The 26,256-nt window shown below is 41.6% G+C and overlaps 1 protein-coding gene across 3 annotated transcripts in view; it reads left to right on the top strand.

The window, feature by feature from the left end:
• The window catches only part of SPRED2 (sprouty related EVH1 domain containing 2), a 121,439-nt gene that overhangs the window by 70,431 nt on the left and 24,752 nt on the right, over window positions 1-26,256 (top strand). For all 3 annotated transcript variants that reach the window (XM_066267259.1, XM_066267258.1, XM_066267260.1), the window contains one exon: window positions 14,290-14,467. In XM_066267259.1, coding sequence (XP_066123356.1) covers window positions 14,290-14,467 — 178 coding nt within the window. The remainder of the gene's footprint in view (window positions 1-14,289; window positions 14,468-26,256) is intronic.

Raw genomic sequence — 26,256 nt, 5'->3', positions numbered from 1 at the left:
GGTAGTGTAATTGCATCTATTTGGCCACACAGACTGCCACCTGGTCAGTAAAGCTCCCTGGTGGGAGAAGTTGGCCATGGCCACTTGATTGTCCTGCCTCGGGCAGTGGGCAGTGGTCATTAGCCACCACTGAATGCATGACCTAAAGCTTGGTTGGACTTCCTGGTGTAAGCATATTGGTAATGGACAGGAAAACCCAAATTCAGCAGCTTAGCCTCCAAGGGTCTCAGTTACCTGTGGAGACCAAGAGTCTTGAAATCAGATGGTGTCTGTCTAGTCCTTCCACCAACTGGTAGACTTAGTTATGTGGGGATAGCTCTAGTGTTCCCAGGAAGCGCTCTTTTAAATCAAGATAGAATCCTCTCCTACAAATGCAACTATTTTAAGAACATTATGTTGAACTGTGAGCAAGCTTAATAGCTGATTGGTCTACACATTGTCCTTACTGCCCAGCTCTTTTATGGCAGGGAAGTCACTTAATAGAAGCATGTGTACCAAGTGGATGGCTCTGTTTTGTAGTAACTCAGAAGGAAATGGCCCTTGTGGGTCAAATCCTGTTTCTCTCTGTAGTCAAGGACTAGTCAAGAAGCCACTGTTGTCTGATTATCCTTTGAGCCTTGAAGCTTGCCTTGTTCCTGCCCTTCTAATTGCACGACAGCAGTCATTGCCACCGAAAAAAAAGAGCAGTTGCTCCAGTGACACGTATTTGGAATTCCTAACCAGTAATGTTGATACTGATACCATTGCTATCACTTAGCGCTTTCCTTTTGGTTTGACTGCTTGCTTAGGTGTAAAGATTTCTCGTTCTTAGTAGTAGGTGATCATCAGGTTGGCTCTTTCTTGAGCTATTCAAGATCCAGTGGTATTTAATTTCAGGGTCCCCAAAATGAAGCCTAAATCAGGAGTTTCAAGAATTCCTCCTTGCTTGTCGTTTCTCCCCCACCCCACACCCCACACCCAGGTGGGGAAACCCTTGGCCAAGGCTGATTAGAACAGGCCATTCCCACTGGAGAGGAAGAGACTTCTGTTAAGGAAACTGTCAGTAGGCAGTAAAAACCATTTGGGGATAGAGCTGTGATTCAAGTATTTTAGGAATTGATTAGACTTTCCTGCTGCTTACCTTTGATGTCTTTCCTGTGGGGAAAATACATTCCAATCTCAAACAACTGATTTACAAGAAAGGACCCGAACTCACTTGTGTCATTGAAACATCCTGGACCCAGCGTGAAACTTGAATGCACAAAGTTGCTTTATCAAAGGTCTACAAATAAATGTCTCCCATTTTAAAATTAATTACTTCATTGCCTTTTGCTCCTGGAGCAGCTGTCTTCAGTCGATTGATGAAGCATATAGAAGGAACTACTTGGGAGAAAAGAGGCAGATCCCTCTTCTCCATTTCTTTGCCTGCATTTGTGCCATGACTATCTTGGAGTTTCACTAGAGAGAATCTCATATGTGGAGGTATAACTCAGTCAGGTAGCAAAACTGTATCTATTTTATTCAGAGAATCTTATTAAACTTTATTAAACCTTTATTAACTTATTAAACTTTATTAAAACTCAACTTTTTACATTTTCTTGCCTTTTCCCAAAACACTTTGATAGACCAGCTCCACCCCTGGGAACTTTATGATTGCATAATAACACTTGCACTAAGAGAACATATCTGTTAGTTTGTCATGGTTTCAGGTCTTTGTGGTTTCGGGGTTCTTTCTGATTCAAAAGATATTTTCGGTTGCCATTTTACTGATCAGAAAGTTTTCTGATCTGCTTTTGTAGAATATTTATGTGGCTTAAATTTTCTAAGCCCTCTGGCACTTGAAGGGCATGGGGTGTGTGTGTGTGTGTGTGTATTTTACACAAAGTTTAAAGAGGAACCTCAAAGGTCATTGGGCCCCTATCCCTCATTTTACATATGAGACAACTGAAGGTGCCTATCAGAGTCTGTGGCCTCGACCAGGAGCGAGAAGCTGTGCTATGTGTAAGCCTGCTGGCTTACGGCACAACTCAACACTGATGGATCCAAAATTGAAGATTGCCTCTGTCCATGGGAAACTTTGCCAAGCTGAAAAGGACTCCCCAGCCCCGGTCTATTTTTTCTTTTTCAAGTGGCTGTGTTATTAGTGATACCTCTTTGTTTCTCCTTTTGATTTATTTGATGATTGCCTATCAGTAGATTTTAAGGGACTAATGAGCATAACTTCTCTTATATCCTCTAGATCACCTGGCTTGGATATGAGTACCTTTGCCACAACATAAGGCCCCTTTAAAACAAGATGCCAGGGGCGGGGGCAGTTTACAGAGAGTGGAGCTTAGTCTTTTATTTGTTCCACTGACAGTGACCTTGAACAAGTTCCTCCTGCAGTGTGGATTTTATTTTTTTCATCTAAGTGAGGGTTATAGGGTAGATGGTTTCTACGACTCTTTCTAGCTTAAAGAGTATGTATCTAATTTGTTTGGGTGGCTCCTCACTTGTCCTCATTGAAGACCTAAAGTCCACCTGTCGGCCCACCTCTATTTTGGTCTCTACCTTGTGAATGAAGAGATCCAGAATTCTTCAGGGAGAACAAATGTCTCGCCTGTACTTTATCCATTCCTTTGTGTGTTAAGCTTTTCATCTCTGATGAGAGAGATGGCAGAATCCTAGAAGAACAGGAGCTAAATGAATTGGTAATTCTTGCCAGTTGAAAGGCCATTCATGTCCCTGGAATATAGGCAGGGAGGCTTTTAAAATGCAGTCTTCCTGTTGCTAGTACAACATGCGGACTTCCCTCCCTGTGGGCTGAATTATCACCTCCTTTTGTTTGAGAACAGGTCTTATTAAGGACTGGCTTATAAAGGATTTTGTAGGTTTATAATTTGGTATTAAGTAGTTTGGTAAAGTAATTTCCTGCCCTTTTGACTGTGGTTTGCTTTCAGGATTGAGAGGGATGGCAGGTGGCAGGTAAAAAATGGGCAATGTGTCCTGGACCGCATGAGGGGAAATAATGGGACTTTCCAGTAAGTACTGTTCTTAGCATCTCCTAGGTTTAGTGTTGATCTTCATTTAGAACGTTGCATTTTCTCCTTTTGAAAGTCTTTGGTTCTTTTTCAACAAAAAGTTTGCTGAAAGAGATGTATGCTCGATACAGCTCCTGTCTGCTACCAGCATTTTGCTGCTATTGCTTTATCATACAGGTACCTATCCCTCTATCTGTCCCTCTCTCCCTCCAAGATGCCCATTACATTTTTTTAAAATTATTAAGTGAGAGGCAGGGAGGCAGAGAGAAAAACTCTCATATGTACCCTGACCTGGTTCCACCTCCATGGGCAAGCCTCCATGGGGTGATGCTCTGCCCATCTAGAGCTCCGTTGCTTGGCAAGCAAGCTATTTTAGCACCTGAGGTGAGGCCATGGTGCCATCCTCAGTGCCTGAGCCAACTTGCTTGGATGAGCCATGGTTGCAGGAGGGGGAAAGAGGGAAAGGGGCGTGGGGAGAGAAAGAATAGGGAGAAATGGAGACGCAGATGGTCGCTTCTTCTGTGTGCCCTGACTGGGAATTGAACCTGGGACTTCCACACAACAGGCCTATGCTCTACCAGGCATCCCCAAACTATGGCCCACGGGCCGCATGCGGCCCCCTGAGGCCATTTATCCGGCCCCCCGCGCCACACTTCCAGAAGGGGCACCTCTTTTATTGGTGGTCAGTGAGAGGAGCACTGTATGTGGCAGCCCTCCAATGGTCTGAAGGACAGTGAACTGGCCCCCTGTGTAAAAAGTTTGGGGACCCCTGCTACCACTCAGCCAACCAGCCAGGGCCCCCTGTTACTTTTTTATGCATTTCAGAGGTACAGATATTAATTAGTGTGCTTCTCCTTCAGCATTTCAGCATGTGAATCATTAAGTGCTTCCCTTTTTCCCCCCTCCAATTCTTTGAGAGAAGGGGAAAAAAAAGTGTTCTGAGTAAGTCAGGCACAGAAGTTTAAGGGCAGCAATTTAGAGACCCAAATTAGAGATTACTAACTTTAAACAAACCCCCTTGCTATTAGTATGTTGAAGTACCATTTTTTCTATTACACTTATACTTTAATGTGGTGAGTATTAATTTTGTTTAGTAATCTAGCATTTCCATTAGCTGACCTTTGGGGGTTCAAATGCAGGAGTGTAAATGCCATTTTTGGAAGGACAGAAAAAACAAACAGGGAAAACTGCTTTCAGAATAAAAAGTAGAAGACAGGGTTCTTCGGAAATGGGTTATTTTGTGCAAGTCGCTAATCCTTTGATCTTGATTAATTATGAACTCCACTGAACTCTGGGCTCAGCAGAGCAGCAAACAGTAAAAGCAAAATCATAAACCTGGGTTTCAGACTTTGGCCTCTTCCCTCCCAGGCCTCCTTCATCCCCACTTCACACTGTCTAATCACCCTTCAGGGCAGAACCATTTCCCTCAATGAGGAAGAGATTCATTCTGTTTTGGTTTGAATAAACTTTTCTTTTTTTTAAAGTAGTTTACTCATGTCACAGTTGTTTGTGTTTAGGTGTTTGAGAAAACTCTGAGGTTTTGTCAAACCTTATAGAAGCCTTGAATGTTAATGAACTGTTTATGAAAATCTTACCATTATTTCCCAAAATTTTTAGCTGATTTTAAAATACCCACATTAACATTTAGAGAATTTGTGTCTTAACACTATGATAGAGGTCACATTTTAATGCTGAGAATCGTTTGATGCTGAATTTTTAATAAGCAATCTTTTTCTTTTTTTTTAAATAAATAATTTTTTTAATTTTAATGGGGTAACATCAATAAATCAGGGTACATATATTCAAAGATTGTCCTCCGTCACCTTCTATCTAGTTTTCTTTGTGCTCCTCCCCCTCCCCCTTTCCCTCCTTCCCTCCCCCTGCCCCCCCCCAATAACCACCACACTCTTGTCCATGTCTCTTAGTCTCATTTTTATGTCCCACCAATGTGTGGAATCCTGCAGTTCTTGTTTTTTTCTGGTTTACTTATTTCACGCCGTATAATGTTATCAAGATCCCACCATTTTGTTGTAAGTGATCCGATGTCATCATTTCTTATGGCCAAATAGTATACCATGGTGTATATGTGCCACATCTTCTTTATCCAGTCTTCTATTTTTTTTTTTACAGTGATTAAGGCCTTTAAGCAAACTCTTGGCCAATACAGCAAGAATCCATAAAAGAGTAGTGTCCTTAACAAGTTCACCAAGTCCAAGTTGGCCCCAACACCATGCCAAGTCCCTGATAAATGCAACTCAACCCCAGTTCAGTCTGTTAGGAGCTGTCCCAAGGAGCAGGAGTCCAGGAAAAGTCCACATCCAGGAAAAGTCAGCAGTCTTTTTCAAAAATGTATTTTACATTTTTTCAATTCAGTGAAATTGTCCATTTTTTTTTTATTTTAAAATTGTATTATGTTTACTTTTTTCATTGTTGTTGTTGGAGGGTAGTATGTATGAGCTACTTTAATATCCTGGAGCCAGTGTTTTAAAACTCAAAAATAATTTAAAACCTACACCACAGGCCCTACCCAGTGGCTCAGTGGATAGGGCGTCTGCCCAGCACGTAGACATCCTGGGTTGAAAATCCGGTCAGGGCACACAGGAGAAATGACCATCTGCTTCTCCCCTCCCCCCTTCTCTCCCTCTTCCCTTCCTACAGCCAGTGACTTGATTGTTCAAGTGTGACCCCAGGCGCTTAGGATAGCTCCATTGGAGCTCATCAGCCTCAGGCACTTAAAATAGCACGGTACTGGAGCATTGGCCCAGGATAGGGTTGCTGGGTGGATCCCATTTGGGGCACATGAGGGAGTCTGCCTCACTATCTCCACTCCTCTCATCTAAAAACAACTACTATTAAATAACTTACCCACTGTATAGGTACTTGCTAGATAAGGAAACAGAGGTCCCAAGGGGTTAACCAGGAAATCTACCTCGGATTTAAAGGACATGTGACCAGGAACTGCTAGGTCCCTGGACCCCCAGGACAGAGAAATTAGGATTTCTGCTATTAACAGGAATGAAAACAAATGGTTTTCAAATTTCAAGGATAAACAGATTACATTCTTTACCGATTGTGCATCCCCTGCAGTAAACCCACCAAGCCTGTCCCCATCTCTCCACACTTGCCCTCAGCTGGACCTTCTTCTCCTAGCTGGGCACAGTATCTCCTACCTGGGCACAGTACTCACCTCAAGAGGTACTTGCTCAGGAAAGTTATATTGACATAGGGAGAGTTGCCAAATAGCCATTTAAAAAAAAGTCTGTTCTAGACACAACTTCTAAAATTGCCTTTTCAGGTACTGAAGCTAAGATTTGCTTCAGAGAACGGTTCATTGTCCTGGTGTAAAACTATGCTTTTGGGTTGTACATTAGCAGTACAACCCTAATGTCTTTATCTTTATTGTGCCCATAAGTAATCTCTCATCCATGAGAGATTAATAAAATGCTATTATTTTTTTAATAGCATAAATAAAAATGCTATTATATATTTAGCATTTTTTTGGTTTCTGAATTTAAGTGCCAAATTTAAATATTGGTAGAAAAAAGTTTTGTTGAAAACTATTGCTTCATCCTTAAGATACTTGATATGGCAAATAAATAAAATCAAAAAATTTTTATAAAAAGATTTTTACAAAAGAGAAAAAAAAAGAGAGCACTGTAAGTAGAAGCCAGTTGACCCACTCTTTTCCTGTAGAAAATTTATGCTTGTTCACATGGGCAATAAAAGCATAGAGGTTAAGTTAAAATTTTCATTTTAAACACAGTACTATAGAGTGGCACATGTCTCATATAACACTGTGAACCTTGTTGAGAAGGACACCAAAAAACCAGTGTTCTGTCAGGCAATTTTCAGCATGTCTGGGCACTGCCTGGGCATCACCACCTTTCATTCGCAATCTAGGAAGCTTTACCCCTAGAATTGGGGCTCTCGCTAAGATGGGACCACCAGGGCCACCAGAAGCTCTCACTCACCGAGACTGCTGTGGATTTCCGAACCGTAGGTTATCACTCCCAGGCTGCGGAGAGGAGAGGTTGAGGGATCAGTGATTGCCTCTGGTATTTCCTCAAAGGCCTGTTAAGGTCCGTAAGTTTACAAGTTTAACTTCCACTCTCAATCTTTGTTACTTTGAGTCTTTGCTTCATTTCCTTTCTTTGGCCCTTAAGGGTTGCAGGACTCAGCAGCCAAGAAAGAGGGACCAGAGTGGTAAACAGCACACTGCCCAGTACCCTCCACTTGAGACAGCCCCAAAGAGCATCTGTTCCCAAAGATGTCTGCAGGGTGGGTAGTTGGCCCAGGTGGGAGAGAATGTGCCGGAATATTCAGTACACGCGCATTCTGATTCTTAAGGCCTGAAAATGTAAGGTAGCATATGGAAGATTAAAAAATGTATCTGTTTCCAGTGCCCTGTAACTTAAAGGAAAATATTAGAGGTACATAGCATGCTAAATCAGCACTGTGTGTTAAACAAGATCTGGATATTTATTTCGGACCAGAATTACTAGCTTATAAAAATAGGAGTTTGCAGTAGTTATTTTAATGGAGTATTTTTGTGTTAAACTTTCACTTGCTAAGATTGGTTCTAAAGAATGATTTATCAATTATTATATTCAGTAGTCATGCCATTTCAAGCATCAGTCATGTCAGCAGTGTCCTTCGCAATAATAGAGAAAGCAGCCATTTCTCATATGCACACTAGAAAGTGCTGTGTGGGTGAGTAGGTCTATTTATATTCTTCAGTGTAGCTAGGTAGCATCAACAGCAAAGCTGCTGGCATTAAATGTGGCATGCGAGGGTGACAATGGGTGTGCCCCGTACTGCCCACTATGGGTGAGGTAGAATTTGGATATGGAGGGCTCTAGTGACCTTGTAGAACTACAGAATTGACTGCTTTGTGGTGCAAGACTAAAGTGGGGTTTCCAAAACCATTTTCACAGATTCTGAGCCCAGCATACAATAAAGGAGAAAAACCTAGTCACATCCCCTCTGGGGCTCCTACAAGATAAGCAAGACCCCTGACTTTTGACCCAGTTGATTCCTGGGTGAAGGTTACATCTGTAGTCATTGCAAGCAAGCAGTTACAACCACTCCTAGAAACCTGTTACTATTTTTTAAATACCTAAATTATGAAGATAAAACATAAAAGCTCTGTTGTAATCCGCTGGGAAAATTACCCTGCATGGGCAAGATGAACTGTGGCATCTCACAAGCAGGGTCACCACGAAGGTCGGGAGGCAGCTCCTGCTTTCCTCTCGGTAAATCTAGTCACTACCAGAGTGCCTTGGCACCATAAGGATGAAATCATGGTGTTAGGGCCTGTTTGAGTACATAGATTTTTTTCCTCCCAATATATTTTTTTCCTCCCAAATGCTGGGGTAGAGCAGTTTCCAAGAAGACTTTCCATCCAGTATACTTCATGGCTGATTTCATGGATATTTAGTTACTGTGGGGAACCCTTTTTCTTAATGACCTTAGCCCACTTTTGAGCTTCTCCAACTGATATTATTCGAAACCAATTGTCTTTATGAAGCAAATGTTTAACATTCGGAAAATTCCTTTTCTGCTTCGTATTGCCTGCTGATCAGCATTTGAGAGGAGAGCTAGCCCTCTGCAGAATTGGCTTCTGCCAGGTCTAGCACCTTCAGCGGCTTTTCCTACGCCCATTTTCTGTACTGTCCTGACTAGAAGCAGTGCACACATTTTGGTAGACATTAAGCAGGTAGAACAAATAGTCTACCTTCAGTGGCTCGTACAGAGCTGCAAATCACATTTCCACCTTGCATGAAACAACATTATATATAATTTTCTTTGCCTACAAAGGTCAGAATATAAATTTCTAAAACCATAGTAGTCGACTTTTTAAAAAATTCATAAATAGTTGATACTTAATTATAGCCACTCACAGAACCACCACCCACTGAAATAGAGTGTGACCAGTATCTTTGGCTTCTCAACATATTTGACTCTGCTGAAATACTTTGTTGATTCTTTTTTTTTAATATGGCTAGACAGATATTTCATATACACATATAATATTTTATATATACATATATAATTTGATGAAATAAAAGAGCTCCCTCTCTCGCTTTTCTCTTTCTCTTTCTCTCTCCTTTCTCTTTCTTTTCCCCTCCTGCAGCTGACTCAATTGGAGTGAGTTGACCCTGGGAGCTGAGGATGGCTCCATGGCCTCCACCTCAGGTTCTAAGAAGAGCTCAGTTGCTGAGCAATGGAGCAATGCCCCATATGGGCCAAGCATCACTCTCTAGTGGGCTTGCTGGGTGGATCCCAGTTGGGACTCATGCGGTAGTCTGTCACTGCCTCCCCTCCTTTCACTGAATAAAAAAGAAAGAAATCTGTAGGCACCAAACCACTGGAGGTGAGCAGGGGTGTGATTATCGTAAACAGTGTGTCTGGCTCCCCTGGAGGACTTGGGGTTCCGAGGGTTCCATGGGTTCTGGGGGCTGTACTGGGTGGAAGCAGGATCCTGAGCAGCTGGATCTTAGGCAATTCTTCTCGAGGTCTGGTGAAGTGGGGAAGGATAGAAGAGAGCACTGGAGGAAGTAATGGTGATGTTTAGCATAATGTAGAGAGATAAAGGGGCCCTGTAATCAGATAAGGGCTGGCTGAGGAGGGGGCTGGGAAGTATTTATGGGGGATGTAAAAGTTCCAGTTTCCATCCCTGAAAGGGAGGGGGAGGAGCCGAAGGCTCGTTCTCAGATGACAAATGGAATTCTTTTCCTCTACAGGTGTGCCTGAAATGCAGGCTCCAGCCTGGTCTTCATAAATCTCACTTGCATTGGTAATTGGCCCAGGTCCGTTTTGGATTTTCTCCTGTTGTCACGGGCTTGACAGAGCCTCCTTGCCACCCTGCTCTCTGGCAGCTGGAAAAGGCAGTCAGTGGCCAGAGAGGCTGGTCTTTTAAAGGACCTGTTTTTGTAATCAAAGTCTGCTGTTCAGCAGAAATAATCATGATGGCTACTTCTCTGTATCAGACACACTTGGACCTCTATCACTGCTTTTAACCCTCCAGACTTCCCAGTAGGGTACGGCCTATCTATCTATCTATCTATCTAATCTCTATATCTCTCTATTTTTATCTGCAAATAAGGAAACTTAAGTTCAAAAAGAGGATTCTTCAGCTACTGAGAAGGTCAAGGTACTGCTGACCTGTCTGGCCTGAACATTATTTGTAGACACAGTGTGGCCTCAGCACCATTTCCTACGATTCCTTTGTTTACTCTGTAACGGGGCCCACACAGGGCCCACTTTGAATCCAGAGAGAACTTACAGCATTAAAGCCCGGGATCCAAGCCTTGCTGTGCCACTGTAGATTCAGCACCCCCATAAAAATCTAGTTTTGAAATTCTCTTTCTATGCCTCCCCATTCTGCTTTGGGATTCCACCTACCTCTTCTGTAAGTTGAGTGATCACTAGACAGCGAGGCCTGTTTTTACAAATAAGGCCACATGTTGAGAATGTAGAACTTTTTTCCTTAAAGAAACCACATTTAAATTAAATTAAACCCAGCCCAATATGTATTAGTCAGTTCTACTCAAAATTCACCTAAAGAATATGGTATTGTTTGGATGGTGATAGTCAAACACCATTTGTAATGACATTGATTCTTTGGGGCAGTTTAGCTCAGATTTAGACTCTAGGGCTCCATTCAGTGGGCGTTTGGACCCACTTCCTGAACCTCACCAGGTCCTTCATCAGTCACGCTGGTTTAGCAGTTGAAACTTTCAGAAGCATTTTTTGGTTATTTTTTACAATAATAATTTTTGGAAAAATTTCTAAGGCATACTAGCAGTATTTTCCTTGTGCACATTAGAAAATTAATCTACCTTTGCCCTTCCTGCTCCAGCTGCTCCCACCCTCAGCCCCCTAAACCAGCCCCACATCTGGTTTCAACATGTTGTTTAATTCTTCCCAGAAAGAGAAGGAAGGAGGGAGGGAAGGTGGGAAGGGAGTTTTCCTCCCTTACACCTTTTGGTAGTAGAGTTCATTGTCGGTTCTGTTCTGGGTGGGGTGGAATGCCTGAGTAACGTGAATACACCAGATAGGAAGCAGTTGGCACACAGCCATGCAGCTGGATTCTCCAGACATCCTTCGCAGCTTTTAGTACACCCTCTGTCCCCTGTCTTGTTTTCAGTAGCCAGATGCCTCAGTTAATGCTGGATGTGGGGGATGTTGCCAGATGAAATGGTGGGGGAGGGGTGAGAAGGGGGAATTCTGCCCTCCTGTCCCCTGCACACAGACCCCATCACAGAGAAGTCTGCCCTCGGGAAGGGGCATAGAAGGAATCCAGGCAGGAAGAGGGTGCCGCAGACCAAAAGCGAAGGCCAAAATGAGCAGCCCCTGACATCTGGAAGCCAAGGGGAGGGATATTTTTTTCTTTAATCTCTAATAAATTAATACTGTTTGGAAATAAGTTTATGGCACTAACATAAGTAATACAAACTTTCTTTTTCATCCTTAATCCCCTCAAAGAAAGAGGAAACCAGCACACAGCTGCAACAAAGAAAAAAAGTAAAAGCATGTTTTGACAAGAGGTGTGTAGAGTTTCAATTATTCACCGTGGCTGTTCCTGTCAGGATGAACCCACAGTGTGCTTACAGAAGATTTGAAAAAGCTGTGTTTCATACAAGAGAATTACATATCCTGGGGGCCCTTCGTTTTTCTAAAATAAATGGGGTATGGGGAAAAAAAGAATATCCTGAAGTTGTTTGTATGCAACTCATCTCAACAAATGTTATAAAATGTTCTTAATCTCTGTGACGTAAAGCAGCGATTTTCAACCAGTGTGTTGTAAGAATTTTTAAAACATGCAATACTTGACTGTTTAGTCAGGGGCGAGGACCTCTTTTCTTAGATTGTCAAATTAAAAAACAGCAGCCAATACAATTTCCATCAGGTGTGAATGAATCAAAATTAATACCTTTTTTTGTTGTTGTTAGATTGGCAAAAATATTTTTTGGTGTTGTGCAGAATTTTAGTGATTAGTTTATGTATGCAGTGAGATGGAAGATAGAAAATCACTGATTTAAAAGAATATGCAAATTGAACCCTGCGAGAAATGGAGGCCAGTTAAGAGGCTGTTTGTTGCAGGAGTCTGGGAGGCTCGGCAGCCGGGCTCGGGGCAGCGACGGTGGAGGTAGTAAAAAGTAGGTGTCCTGGATAGGCTTCCGAGGGAGAAACCAGTAGTATAGGTGGGCACTGGGAACTGAGAGTTCAACCTGAAACATGTTGATTGAGGTGCCTACTGGACATCCAAGCAGAGAAATTATATAGGCTTTACTGGTCGGAAGCTTAGCGAAGAGGTCTGAATAGAAACATGAATTTGGGCACTGTTAGCACATAGGAAATACTTAATTACAATTGTTGGCCCTGGCTGGGATCACTCATGGCTGTTTTAGCCACAGTTACCAAAGGAGAGGCAGAGAGTACTGATACCTAGTAGTGAGCATGCTGGTGGGCACAGGTGTGAGGTCTCTTCCGATTGTGTCTTATTTTCTCAGTGAAATTAAGGCGAGCTCATCTATCACCTAAGAGGGAGGTGGTAGGAGGACATGTAAAGTAATCTTGGGGACAGATTGGGAAAATGTAGCAGAATGCTGGGTGACATGTAAGAACCAATTGAGATTAGTGGTTATGACTTTCAAACTAGACCTATAAGTTTAACATGGTTAGAGGGGTCTTCCGGTAACCATGTTTATCAGCATGGAGTGAAGTAGATGGTGGGATTTCACCCGACTTGGGGTTTCGTGATGCAATTATAGTGAGGAAGGAGAGAACAAATGTGTTAAGGTTTTGTGCAGAAGAATGTCGTGATAGACATGGAACTTAAGTTGGGTAGAGAATCAGATGAGAACATGAGGGGTGTGGGGAGGGAACAGAGTGGGTGTGGCCATAACACTAGATTGTGGTCCCAATGGACTGGAATTACAGGAGTGTGGAGGGACTGAGCCGCCAAGTCGGGAGGTGGGTTAGGTACCTGGAGTAGAATGTTGTTTGTCAGGGGCTGGGAGAATTGGGAGTTAGTGTTTACTGAGTATGGATTTAAGTCTGGGAAGATGGAAAAGGTTCTGGAAATGGATGGTGGGGGTGGTTGCAGACCAGTGTGACTGGGCTTAATGCCATGGAATTGTACACTTGCTAAAATGGTAAATTTTACATTATGTATATTTTGCCACCAAAATAAAAAAATCTGAGGAAAGGAGATAGGAAGATAAGGGAGGGCTTGGACCTTGAGTGTGGTGGACACAGTGGGAGGGGAATTGGGTCACAGTACAGGGTGAGCTGTAGGGAGGTAGTGATGGAAAATCGAGGTGGCTTTGCCTTTGTGGATGAGTGTGGTGATCAGGGATAGGGGCCCAGGGACTGTCAAAGGGTCTCCAGCAGATCTCTGACTGCATGGCCGGGCCTGGAGGGTGGATGGAGGGGTTCTCTGTCACTCTGCATCTTTGCTTCCCTGGAATCTGGCATAGTGCCTGGCAAGTAGAAGACAGGAATATATGTCTCAATGAGTAAAAAATGAATTCTTTCCAAAAGGAGCAGCAAGTGAGAATGTAATGGCCTTGCTGAAAATCCAAATAAATTTCCTGCAAAGTGATGAAGAATGGAAAGAAGCTAGAGTTGGTCTCTGAAGGAGAAAGAGGATATTTGGCACATGTGCAAAAGAACTTATTGTGAAATTGAAATTAAGACTGGAAAAAATAGAATCAAACAAGAGGTCACACATGTGTAAAGGGTGTTTAAATTGAAATATTTTCCCACCTATATAAGTGATTGCATGGTGAATTTGTGATTTGGAAGTAAATTCTCTTATTGTTATGTTACAGCAGAGGATTATTATTAGCTTTGTAAAATGTTAAACCTTGGTCATTCATTATAAACTAAGTTTTAAGGGTTGAAACCATAATATCCTTTTAAGTTAATAGATTTCTTTCCTAATTTACAGATAACACATAGAGGTCAGCTATTCGTTTATCATTAATACTTAGCATCTAGGAATTGGAGAATGTTAATGCCTTATACACCTTCAAAGACTCACAAATATTTTTAGTTACTGGGCGTCTTTCTTAAATGTACTTTTACATTGAGTTTAATGTTTTGTGTTGTTTTTTTTCCCTAAAAAGTTGAGACGGGCTGCCTTTTTACGGTTGCTGTCAGGCATGGTTTCGTTTGGCGAGTCCAGCAAATGGTAGCTGGTGGTTGCTCACCTTGCACTGTGAAACATGTCCTCCAGCTACCAGACCGTTGTCATGCCCCATTCTTCTTGTTGTCGTTTTAGTGACAGCTATATTGTGCGTGTCAAGGCTGTGGTTATGACCAGAGATGACTCCAGCGGGGGATGGTTCCCACAGGAAGGAGGCGGGATCAGTCGCGTGGGGGTCTGTAAGGTCATGCACCCCGAAGGCAATGGACGGAGCGGCTTTCTCATCCATGGTGAACGGCAGAAAGACAAACTGGTAATGGCAGACGTGGAATGCGGGGGTTAAATCAGCAACGACTGACTTTTTTACCTTAAATCATAGCCCTCTTCCTATAGGTTATTTTTTTTTTCTTCATTCTCTGACTTCAAACTCTTGCAAAAGCTTCAAAGGTTATAACTGGAGCTGGTGCCAAATTGCAAAACCCTGGCTTTCCAGCAAAGTCACTTTTTACCACATACCGTGCAACTCAGATGCTAAACAGTCACATATTTGGCTGCCTTGTTTGCATCTTTCATTAATTAAGCTGTCTTTCCGTCACTGTAACAAGATATTCAAAACAATGTTCATTGTTATGAATCAGAATGTAGTGAGCTGTGAAGTCAGGGTTTTTAAAAATATAGAGTTTTTTCATGGAGCGTGCCATCGAGGTCTGGTTGGTGAAAGGTAAAATGGAAAGAGAAAAGTGTCATCTGCCATTTGGTTACTTCTAAGTAAATGTTTTTCTAAAAGATACTATAGCTTTTATTTCATAAGATAATGAATAAAACATGTTTGGAAAAACAGTAACAAAAAGTAGTGGTATCACGCTTTTATAATAATTCTATGTGCTTAAAAATATATACTTTGGAGTATAATCATGATTTCAAAGGGGCAGAGCATGAAGAATCCATTCAGTTGCATGAAGGAACTTGGATGCTATGAAGGACTCCATGATATGAGGAAAATTGAATGTCTAAATCTATTTTTCACTGGCCCTGAACCTATAAGAATACTGCTCCTATCTGTATTTGATCATGAAGTGTATACTCAAAATCCACCAGATGATTCAGAATGTTCAGGATCTCAACAGAGAAAACACAAAGACACTACAGCAGGGGTCGGGAACCTATGGCTTGCGAGAGCCAGATGTGGCTCTTTTGATGGCTGCATCTGGCTCGCAGACAAATCTTTAATAAAAAATAATAATAATAATGTTAAAAATATAAAACATTCTCATGTATTACAATCCATTCATTTTCTACCGCTCATGTTCATGGTTGCGGGTGGCTGGAACCAATCACAGCTGTCCTCTGGGACAACACCAAATTTTTATTGGATAATGTGTAATGTACACGGGTTGTTGTGAGGTCAGGAAGTAAATTTCCCTCCTTTTTTTTTTTTTTTCTTTGTATTTTTCTGAAGCTGGAAACGGGGAGAGACAGTCAGACAGACTCCCGCATGCACCCGACCAGGATCCACCCGGCACGCCCACCAGGGGCGATGCTCTGCCCACTAGGGGGTGATGCTCCGCCCCTCCGGGGCATCGCTCTGCCGAGACCAGAGCCACTCTAGCTCCTGGGGCAGCGGCCAAGGAGCCATCCCCAGCGCCCAGGCCACCCCCACTCCAATGGAGCCTTGGCTGCGGGAGGGGAAGAGAGAGACAGAGAGGAAGGGGGGGAGTGGAGAAGCAAATGGGTGCTTCTCCTATGTGCCCTGGCCGGGAATCGAACCCGGGTCCCCCGCACGCCAGGCCGACGCTCTACCGCTGAGCCAACCAGCCAGGGCCTAAACTTCCCTCCTTTTAATCAACTAGTCAGCTAGCTAATTGCAGAAACCCTTTTGACAAAGAAGATGCCTAAAAGAGAAAAAGATGAGGAGTATTGTACTTTTCAGCAGGAATGGACAGAGGAATTCACCTTTGTGGAGAGAACAGGTTCTGCAGTGTATCTAATATGAAATGATAAAATTGCATCGATGAAATGGTCAAATATAAAACGGCACTTCAACACACGCCATACTACATTTGCATCGAAATATCCAGCTGGGGACAGCAGGAAGAAAGCATGTCAAGAGCTACTATGCAGAGTACAAGCTAGTCAGCAGCAACTCTGTGTTTGGACCCAACAAAGTGACTGGAATTTGGCTAGCTTTGCTGGTGCTTTAGCAATTGTGAGAAACAGAAAGCCATTCACAGATGGGGCAGTATGCCAAAACATTTGTGCTTGATGTTGCCGATGAACTTTTTGACGACTTTTTGGATAAAGACAAGATAATCAAATGAATAAAAGACATGCCTCTGTTGGCAAGAACTGTTCATGATCGTACCATCATGATGGCAAATCAAATTGAGGCAACACAAGTGAAGGACATAAATGCAGCACCATTCTTTTCTCTCGCTTTGGATGAGTCAACAGACATAAACCATTTATCCCAGTTCAGCATGATTGTAAGGTATGCTGTCGGTGACACACTACGGTGAGGAGAGTCTTGCTGTTTTGCCTATGAAAGAGACAACAAGAGGGGAGGATTTATTCAAGTCTTTCACTGAGTTCACTAAAGAAAATAATCTACCAATGGATAAACTTATTTCTGTGTGTAATGATGGTGCTACATGCATGGTGGGGAAAACAGAGGATTCGTAGCACTTCTTCGTGAACATGAAAAGAGACCCATCCTAAGTTTTCACTGCATCCTACATCAGGAGGCGCTTTGTGTTCAGCTGTGTGGCGAGCCGCTTGGTGAGGTGATGTTGCTGGTATTTGGATGGTCAACATTATTGTTGCCTGAGCTTTAAATGAATACCAGTTTAAAACACTGCTGGATGAAGTTGGGAATAATTATCCTGGTCTGCTTCTGCACAGCAATGTGCATTGGTTGTCAAGAGGGAAGGTGCTAAGCCATTTCGCGGCTTGTCTGAGCAAAATCCGGACTTTTCTTGAAATGAAAAACGTTGAGCATCCTGAGTTAGCTAACACTGAGTGGCTCCTGAAGTTCTACTATTTCATAGACATGACTGAACATCTGAACCAGCTCAATGTGAAAATGCAAGGCGTTGGAAATACAGTCTTATCCCTTCAACAAGCAGTGTTTGCATTTGAAAACAAGCTGGAACTCTTCATCACCGACATTGAAACAGGTCATTTACTACACTTTGAAAAACTGGGAAAGTTTAAAGATGCATGCATAGTAAGTGACCCTGCTCAACATCTTGATCTCCAGCAGCTAGCGGGCTTCACATCTAATCTCCTGCAGTCGTTCAAAGTGCGCTTCGGAGAATTTCGTGAGCACACTTGTCTTTTTAAGTTCATCACCCATCCACACGAGTGTGCAGTGGACAGCGCTGACCTGAGTTACATCCCCAGAGTCTCCATCAGAGATTTTGAGCTACAAGCTGCTGACCTGAAGGCCTCAGACATGTGGGTGAATAAGTTCAAGTCACTGAATGAAGATTTGGAAAGACTTACACAACCGCAAGCAGAGTTAGCGAGCAAACACAAGTGGGGAGAAATGAAAAAACTTCAACCCGTGGACCAACTGATTGTCAAAACTTGGAACGCGCTTCCCGTCACATACCACACACTGCAGCGTGTGAGTATTGCCGTACTGACAATATTTGGCTCTACGTATGCATGTGAGCAGTCTTTCTCACATCTAAAGAACGTTAAGACCAACCTACGATCACGTTTAATGGATGGAAGTCTCAACGCCTGTATGAAGCTTAACCTCACCATTATCAACTAGACTACAAAGCCATTAGCAAAACCATGCGGCACTAGAAGTCGCATTAATGGTAAGAAGTACTTTATTCATCATTGGTTAGCAACAGCATAACAACGTTATTAAAAAGAATTCAGAGACTTATTGTACTTTAAAAGTGTTGGTCTTACATAAAATGCACACATCTACTTGTATTTAGTGTTAAACATATTGTATGACTCTCACTGAATTACATTTTAAAATATGTGGCGTTCGTGGCTCTCTCAGCCAAAAAGGTTCCCGACCCCTGCACTACAGGAATATGTCTGTTACATTTAAGACCCTTACCTGTGGCATCTGTTAAGTTTTATGTGCTGAGTGTACAGTTATAATCTTTTGCAAACACTTACTGTTTTAAAAGGTTACAAAATAGATAAGACAGAACAATTTGCAAATGTTATATATGGATTAACAGAAATGCTGTTTTCACACTTGATTCATTTCTTAAATGAAATGAAGATTCTATTTATTTATTTTTGTTTGTTTGTTTTTTGTATTTTTCTGAAGTGAGAAGCCAGGAGGCAGAGAGACAGACTCCCCGCATGTGCACAACTGGGATCCACCCAGCATGCCCACTGGGGGGTGATGTTCTGCCCATCAGGGCATTGCTCCATTGCAACCGGAGCTGTTCTTGTGCCTGGGGTGGAGGCCATGGAGCCATCCTTAGCGCCTGGGCCAACTTTATTCCAGTGGAACCTTGGCTGCGGGAGGGGAAGAAAGAGACAGAGAGAAAGTAGAGGGGGAAGGGTAGAGAGGCAGATAGGCACTTCTCCTGTGTGCCCTGGCCAGGATCGAACCTGGGACTTCCACTTGCCAGGCCGACACTCTGCCACTGAGCTGGCCAGCCAGGCTGAAGGAAGAATTAAAGAGAGACTATAGTTCGTTTTAAGAAGTATGTCTAAGAAATTCCCTACGTGATAGTCAAATAATCAAATATTCTTATTTACAAGATACAATAAAGTCTGTGTAACCACACTACCAGTATCAAATAAAATAACTGCCCTTTCTGTACACTGCCCCTGTGCTAGCCCATTAGGTAGTCTCCTTGTGTCTTTACAGCAGCCTGTATAATTATACCTGAACAAATTAACATTCTGAAAGACTCCTTGCTCTCGATGACTCATCTTGGGAGTCTGAAACCAGTATTTGATACCCTGTCACTCTGACCCCAAAACTGAGACAAAGTCACAGTACACAACCACCTTTAGCTCTGTCATGTAGTTTTTTTCCCCTCGTGCATATTTTTATTTCTACATAGCTGTGATCAGAAACAGTTTTGTATCATTGGTATTGCCCTAACATTCTTGTGAGAAATTTTCTATGTTGCTGTTATCAGGTTGATATTTTTTGTTTATTGGACAATCTTCTTAGTGTCAAATATTAAGTTTCTTCCCCTCCCAGTATTACCTATCTGCATTTGTAAATACTTACCTGCATTATCCACATTTATGATTTTCTTGGAATAATTTGGGAGTTAAATTCTTATGACTTTTAATTATTGTACAGAGAGTTACTACCAGCATATATGAGAATATATCCTTTAACACAATGAGGATCAGATATTTTATATCTTTACCAATTTGATAGAATATCAGTGGTATCTTTAACATTGATTACTAATGGGATCAAATAAATGTTTTTCTGTTTGGTAAACAGTGGCAACTAAATTATCTGCCAATGTCTTTTGCATATTTACCTATTGGGATCTTACTTTTCTCCTTCATAGGTGTATATGCCCTCTTGTACAATAAGGATATTAACCTTCATCTGCCATATTTGCTGCAAACATTTTTATAGCCTTTTGCTTGCCTTTTTTTTTTAGTTCTTTTTTTTCTACAAAAATTTTGAAAGAAAATTTTTTCTCTTCTTTTTATTATTACTTCTGTGTTAGCAAATTATCTTACCTGAATGGTTATATCTTTTTTTAATCTATTTTTTTCCTGATATTTCTATGATTTGTCATAGAATTGTCAGCCTGAAATGGCCTTAATTTTTTTTTAAGATTTTATTTCTTGATTTTAGAGAGAAAGGCGGGGTTGGGCAGGGGGTAAGGGATAGGAAGCATAAACTCATAGTTGCTTCTCGTATGTGCCTTGACTGGGCAAGCCCAGGGTTTTGAACTGGTGACCACAGCATTCCAGGTTGACACTTTATCTACCACGCCACCACAGGTCAGGCTGAAATGGCCTTTAAATCATCTCATCCAACTCCTTTATTTTATAAACTTGTACCTATCACTGACATACATAATAATTAAATTTTTACCACTTTGTTCAATGTATGTAAATAACCTTAGTTAAATTACTGCAACATTGTGTAGGTAGAAGATACTACGATCTCCACTCTGTAGTAGGGAGCTCAGTGCTCTGAGAAGTGACCCATTTCCTCTGTCTATGGCACACGGGGTTTAGCAGAGCCAGCACTGGGAACCATTTCATTGTGAAGCCAAAGCTGGTCTCTTCATACTAACTCTGCACAGTAATAGAGCAGTCCTGGCTGTGGATCAGCTTCTGTTGCCTGATGCTAATATGGAAGGATTGTGTGCCTGCCTCACTCTCTCCCCTATTGTTTTTCTCCATCACTCCATCTCCTCCCTGACCCTTCTGTATTCTGACTCTCCGCTTCTGGACTTTTATATCTACTAGTACTTAAACCGCACACCCATACACCCAGCGGTACTTCTTCGTCTTTCCATCCTTCACCTGGTACACATCACACTCTGGGAAATTCTGGACACCTGACTCTCCGCTTCTGGACTTTTATATCTACTATAATAGTACTTAAAGCATACGCCCATACACCCAGCAGTGCTTCTCGATCTTCTTATCCCTCACCTGGAGTGCTTCACACTCTGGGAAATTCTGGACTCCTCCATTCAGTGGGACTTAACTCCCTCCCTCTGCCCTATCCTGTAACAGACTCACACCACACACCCTGTGGTGACTCTCCTTTTTGCCCCATGCTTCCATAATAATGCAGCACTCCTACCCACGGGAGAGTATGAACCCACATGGGAACCCTACACATGGGTGTGTTGTTGAAAGAGGTCCACCCTTCCCCAATGGTGGGATTTCGAGGGAAGAGTGGAGATTGTTTTTGTAATACAATGGATGGATAGTTATCAGAGTACCCAGTATTCCAGCTAGGACATGAAGTGCTTTTTTCTTTTTCTTTTTAAATTTCTATTTTTTGATTTTAGCAAGAGAGGAAGGAAGAGACAGAGACAGGAACATCGATCTGTTCCTGTATGTGCCCTGACCTGAGATCAAACAGGCAACCTCTGAGTTTTGGAGCAATGCTATAACCGAGATATCCTGCCAGGGCATGAAGTGCTTTTTCTGGTAGAAACCATGTTGCCATTAGTTTTTCCAATGTACTGCAGTTCTAGAGTTCAAAAACAGTAGTTCTTGTTATGTGAATTACATGTTGGCGCCTGTGAACTTAACTGCCATTGTTTCTGTGGTAAAGGCTGTGTTCCATACAACCGTTTGCAAGATGTTATTTGGATGATTTTTTATAAGTTGAGGACAATCACGTTTTCCTGAGCAATTATATGTAAATTTAATATTTCTGAGTTCCTTCTTGTTTTAGATGGATTAAAAGAGTTTACTCCTGAAACAAATCTAACTTATTAGATTAACCACAAAATCTAAAAGTTTGATTATTGCAGCCGATGCCCATATGCAGGTCCATGAGCTCTTGAACATTTGGTGTAAGTCACAGCTCGCAAAGCTCTTTGAAAGGCAGTTTGGCAGGATATTGACTGACTTGAAACTCACATGCCTTTTTACCTGGCAGTTCTACCTCTGAACCCTAGCCTATAAAAACAGGGTCACATCCAAAGATTGATACACAGCAACGGTTTTCAAACATATTTGGTCTCAAGCTGCCTTTACAAGGAAAATTTATTGAGGACTCTCAAAAGCTTTTGTCTTTGTGAATTACAACTACTGTTATATGCCATATTAGAAATTCAAACTGAAATTTGTTTCATCTTAAATAATAGTTTTAGCATAAATGACATTCTTTGTGAGAAAATACTGTATAACTGAAGAGTAATGGTATTTATGTTTCTGCAAATCTCTTTACTATCAGGCATAAGGGAAAATAGCTACATTCTGATGTCGGCTCCCACCTCTAGTCCGTTGCGATATGTAGGGTTGGTTGAAGTAGATGAAGAAAATGCAGCCTCACACGGGTGTATAGTTGGAGAAGTATTTTAATAGCCTTTTCAAATAACTGCAGATACTTTTCTGATACTACACCAAAACTCAGCTTATAGTAGTTTCATGAGTGTGGAATCTGAAGCCACATCAGGGAATTTTTCATCCTCTCCGACATTAAAATACACTGATATCTGTCACTTCAATGGGGTCTTTTACTCATTCCTGATTTTGTAACACCATGCATTGGTCATTGGAAAAATAATGGTTTACTGCTTTCAGTAGATCTTCCAAATGTTGATACATTTAACTCAAAATAAAAATAAAAAATCACATTTCTTAATAGCACCACTAGTCCCATTAGAAATGTCTTTAAGCATTGGGAGAATGTTTAAATTTTATTATTGTCAACAAATATGTCCAGTTGTTTTCCTTGAAGTGACAGAGTCAGCGTGTTCACGTTCAAGGAAATGACTGCCAAATACACTCATCTGAAGAACCATTAGTTCACCTGTCAGTGGTCCCTTCAAGTAAATCCATGAAAAAAGCAGACCGTTCACCTCACAATGGAAATAATTGCACTAGTACTTTTCCTTGAGACAGTCGTCATTCTGCCATATGCAGCAGCAGTAGAAGGGCTCCAGAAATCCTCCTCCCTTTTCCAATGTGCATTTGTGCAACGCCAGGGTTTCTTCATATATTTCTCCCAGAGTAACTAACATATTATAGCAGATTGAATGTGAAGCAGAGATGAGAATCCTGTTATGTGTACTTCCATTTCATCACAGAGTAAAAGATATGTATTCAGGGGTCACAATTTAATTTTTTTTCTTGTATTTTTCTGAAGCGGAAACGGGGAGAGACAGTCAGACAGACTCCCGCATGCGCCCGACTGGGATCCACCCGGCACGCCCACCAGGGGGCGATGCTCTGCCCCTCCGGGGCGTCGCTCTGTCGCGACCAGAGCCACTCTAGTGCCTGGGGCAGAGGCCAAGGAGCCATCCCCAGCGCCCGGGCCATCTTTGCTCCAGTGGAGCCTCAGCTGCGGGAGGGGAAGAGAGAGACAGAGAGTAGGGGGTGGAGAAGCAGATGGGTGCTTCTCCTGTGTGCCCTGGCCGGAATCGAACCCGGGATTTCTGCACGCCAGGCCGACGCTCTACCACTGAGCCAACCAGCCAGGGCCAACAATTTAATAATTTTTTAACTGCTTCATCAATAAGAGTTCTGTGTAAAACTGTTGTTTTTATTTTGACCATGTGACAGTGATGTACCCAGTGACTTGAGTACAGTTTGGGGCCACTGCACTGCCTCAATGCCTGCGACATAGCAGTTTTACCCACCATTCCTTTAGTGCCATCAGGAAAAATGGAAACACAACGAAAAAGGAAAAAAAAAGGTCATCTTATATGAAAATAGTTATTTGCCATCCTCAAACCCCTATAAGGGAAGGGGTGTGGAACAGGAGGGCTCCCAAGAGCCTGCAGCCCAAACTTAGAGAACATGTATAAGGATGTTCATTCTAGCATTGATGATAAAAATGACCAATGAGAAATAACCTGAAAATCTCCATTAGTATGGAGAATGGCTGAATAATTCTAATATATCCATACTGAGGAATATTATACAGCCACTAACAAGGATACTTTTTACCTTCCTATATCTCTAACACATTTTTTATTATTATCATTAAGTAGAAGCGGGGAGGCAGAGACTCCCTCATGTGCCTTGACTGGGATCCACCTGGCAAGCCCCCTACCTAGTGAAGCCCCTTACCAGGCAATGCTCTGCCCATCTGGAGTTGCTGTTCAGTTGCTCGGCAACTGAGCTATTTTAGCGCCTGAGGCAAGGCCACAGAGTTATCCTCACACACACACCTGGGGGGGGGCAACTTGCTCGAATAAAGCCATGGCTGCAGGAGGAGGAGAGAAAAGAGAAGGGGGTGGGGTAGAGAAGCAGATGGTTGTTTCTCCTGTGTGTCCTGACCAGAAATTGAACCCCGGACTTATACATGCCATTCCGACACTCTACCGCTGAGCCAACTGGCCAGGGCCTCTAAGACAGTTTTTAAGGAAAATAAAAGGCAAGTAGCCAAGTAATTTATAGGTGTGGCCATATCTAAACACACTCACACACAGAAACTTATATACTCAAGCCACCAAAAGAGAACTGGGATTGTGTGCACCATCCTGACAGTGGGTAACTTGGACTCCAGAAGTGTTGATGGTGAGGAGGGACAGATGAGTAAGAATGAAGTCTTCATGTAGTCATCACCTAAATTACTTAAAATCTTTTACAACTTGTATTTCTTGTGTGGATTTTTTTAAAGCCTCCAACAAGAATATGTAATCACTTTTTTTCTCCCCATGCATCTTGTTCAAAAAGATGCTTTTAAAAGCCTTTCTCAAGTTTTAGGTTAATGCCTAAACTTCACTAAAGGGTTTGTTTATGCCTGTTAGTAAGATTAAAGCATCTGAACTTTTTCATTTTTGTCATTAAACTTAGATATGCAGTGATGCTATCTTGCTGAAGAGGACAGAGCTGGCTGGCTTCTGATCCCCTCCCCCTCACATAATTTAAGTGGCTGAACTTACTTTACTTTTCTAAGAATTTATTAAACTTCTCTAAGAAAATGTACCGTTGTAATGATCTTAAACTTGGAAAATGTCGACTGAAGACGACTGTATTTTTTGCTCCATAAGACATACCTGACCATAAGACGCACCTAGGGTTTTAAGGAAGAAAATAAGAAAAAAAATATTCTGAACCAAATGGTGTATAAAAATATTTAATAAAATATAGCACAATAATATTTCAACAATGTAAACTTAATAGCAGTATTAACAACCATTAGCACTGTTATTAACAAATGAGAAGAGACTTTAATGTCAAATACTCTTTTAGTTGTCTGGGAACTCACAGCAGCTTAAAAAAAATGAACATTCACTCCATAAAACGCACAGGCATTTTCCTCTCCACTTTTGGGGGGGAAAAGTACATCTTATGGAGCAAAAAATGTGGTCGTTTTTTCACCCTAACAATACGAAGGAACTGGAAGTGTTTGTTTTTACAAAAAATTTATTTTGAGACTTTGAATCGAGACTACGAAACCCTAAAATAGATAACATTTGTTAGTTAAAGCCTTGGTTATTTGGATTTCCCCAGTTTGGAATGGGGCTGGGCTGACATTTAACCATTGTACTATTCTTAGGGGGAAATAGCCATAATAAGCAATTTAATCATAAATAGAACTGTATGTAGAGACTTGTCTTCTTTCAATACAATGTAATAAAGTTAACTGCTTGAGACTGTTACTTGATATACCAATTTGACTGTTAACTCTCATCTGTTTATAAGTTAGGGAACATTTTGTAGGCAGCTCTTAATTTCTGTTTGCTTAGCTATATCCTTGAAACCTGTACTCGTTTAAAGATATTCTCTAATTTGAATGTATACTAATTTAAGCAGGGCTTTACTCTTTCCTTCGCTTAGTAAGATTTCATTTTGTTAAATTAAGAACTGTGCCAAAACAAAGCTATTAACATTTAGCAAAATTATTTTGGTGTGCATAGGAATAAATATTGTTGATATTTTAAAGTTTTTTTGTGAATAAAGAATGGAATTTACATTCACATGCTTCTCTTATGCTATAATATTAAACTCTGATATCTTTATCAACAGTAGCACTGTGCTAGTTGCAGAGGGAGTTATTTTGTAATATATCTTGATCTTTCACAGTCTAATTAGGGGAATGAGACTAAGGCCTATGCAATGTTAGAGAATAGTGGGAAATATAATACTAAATTGTGCAGGTGACAAGAATTGGAGTAAATAAAAGTAAAACTTGATGGTGCAAATATACTGGAGTGTGACCCTGTGAAGTATCTCATTATTCAGTGTTTTCCAGGCATGTTCATGTGTATATACTCATTGATAACATTGGTGTTATTTCCATTTTAGAAAAAAAAGGACCAAGGGTCTGAAATAATCTATTCAAAGTTACAGCTTAGTTAAAGGCAATTCTGAAACTAGATGGCTGGAAACGGGAAATTGTTATAATAATTCAGATACAAGTTTAATAGAGACTCGGATCAGAATGGCAGTAACTGAAATGGGTTGAGATAAAAGATATTAAAGGAAAATGAAATA

This window comes from Saccopteryx bilineata, chromosome 3 (assembly GCF_036850765.1).
Source record: "Saccopteryx bilineata isolate mSacBil1 chromosome 3, mSacBil1_pri_phased_curated, whole genome shotgun sequence".
NCBI classification, from domain to species: domain Eukaryota; kingdom Metazoa; phylum Chordata; class Mammalia; order Chiroptera; family Emballonuridae; genus Saccopteryx; species Saccopteryx bilineata.
Note: the sequence above shows the minus strand (reverse complement) of the source record. Positions and strands in the feature narration are given on the sequence as shown.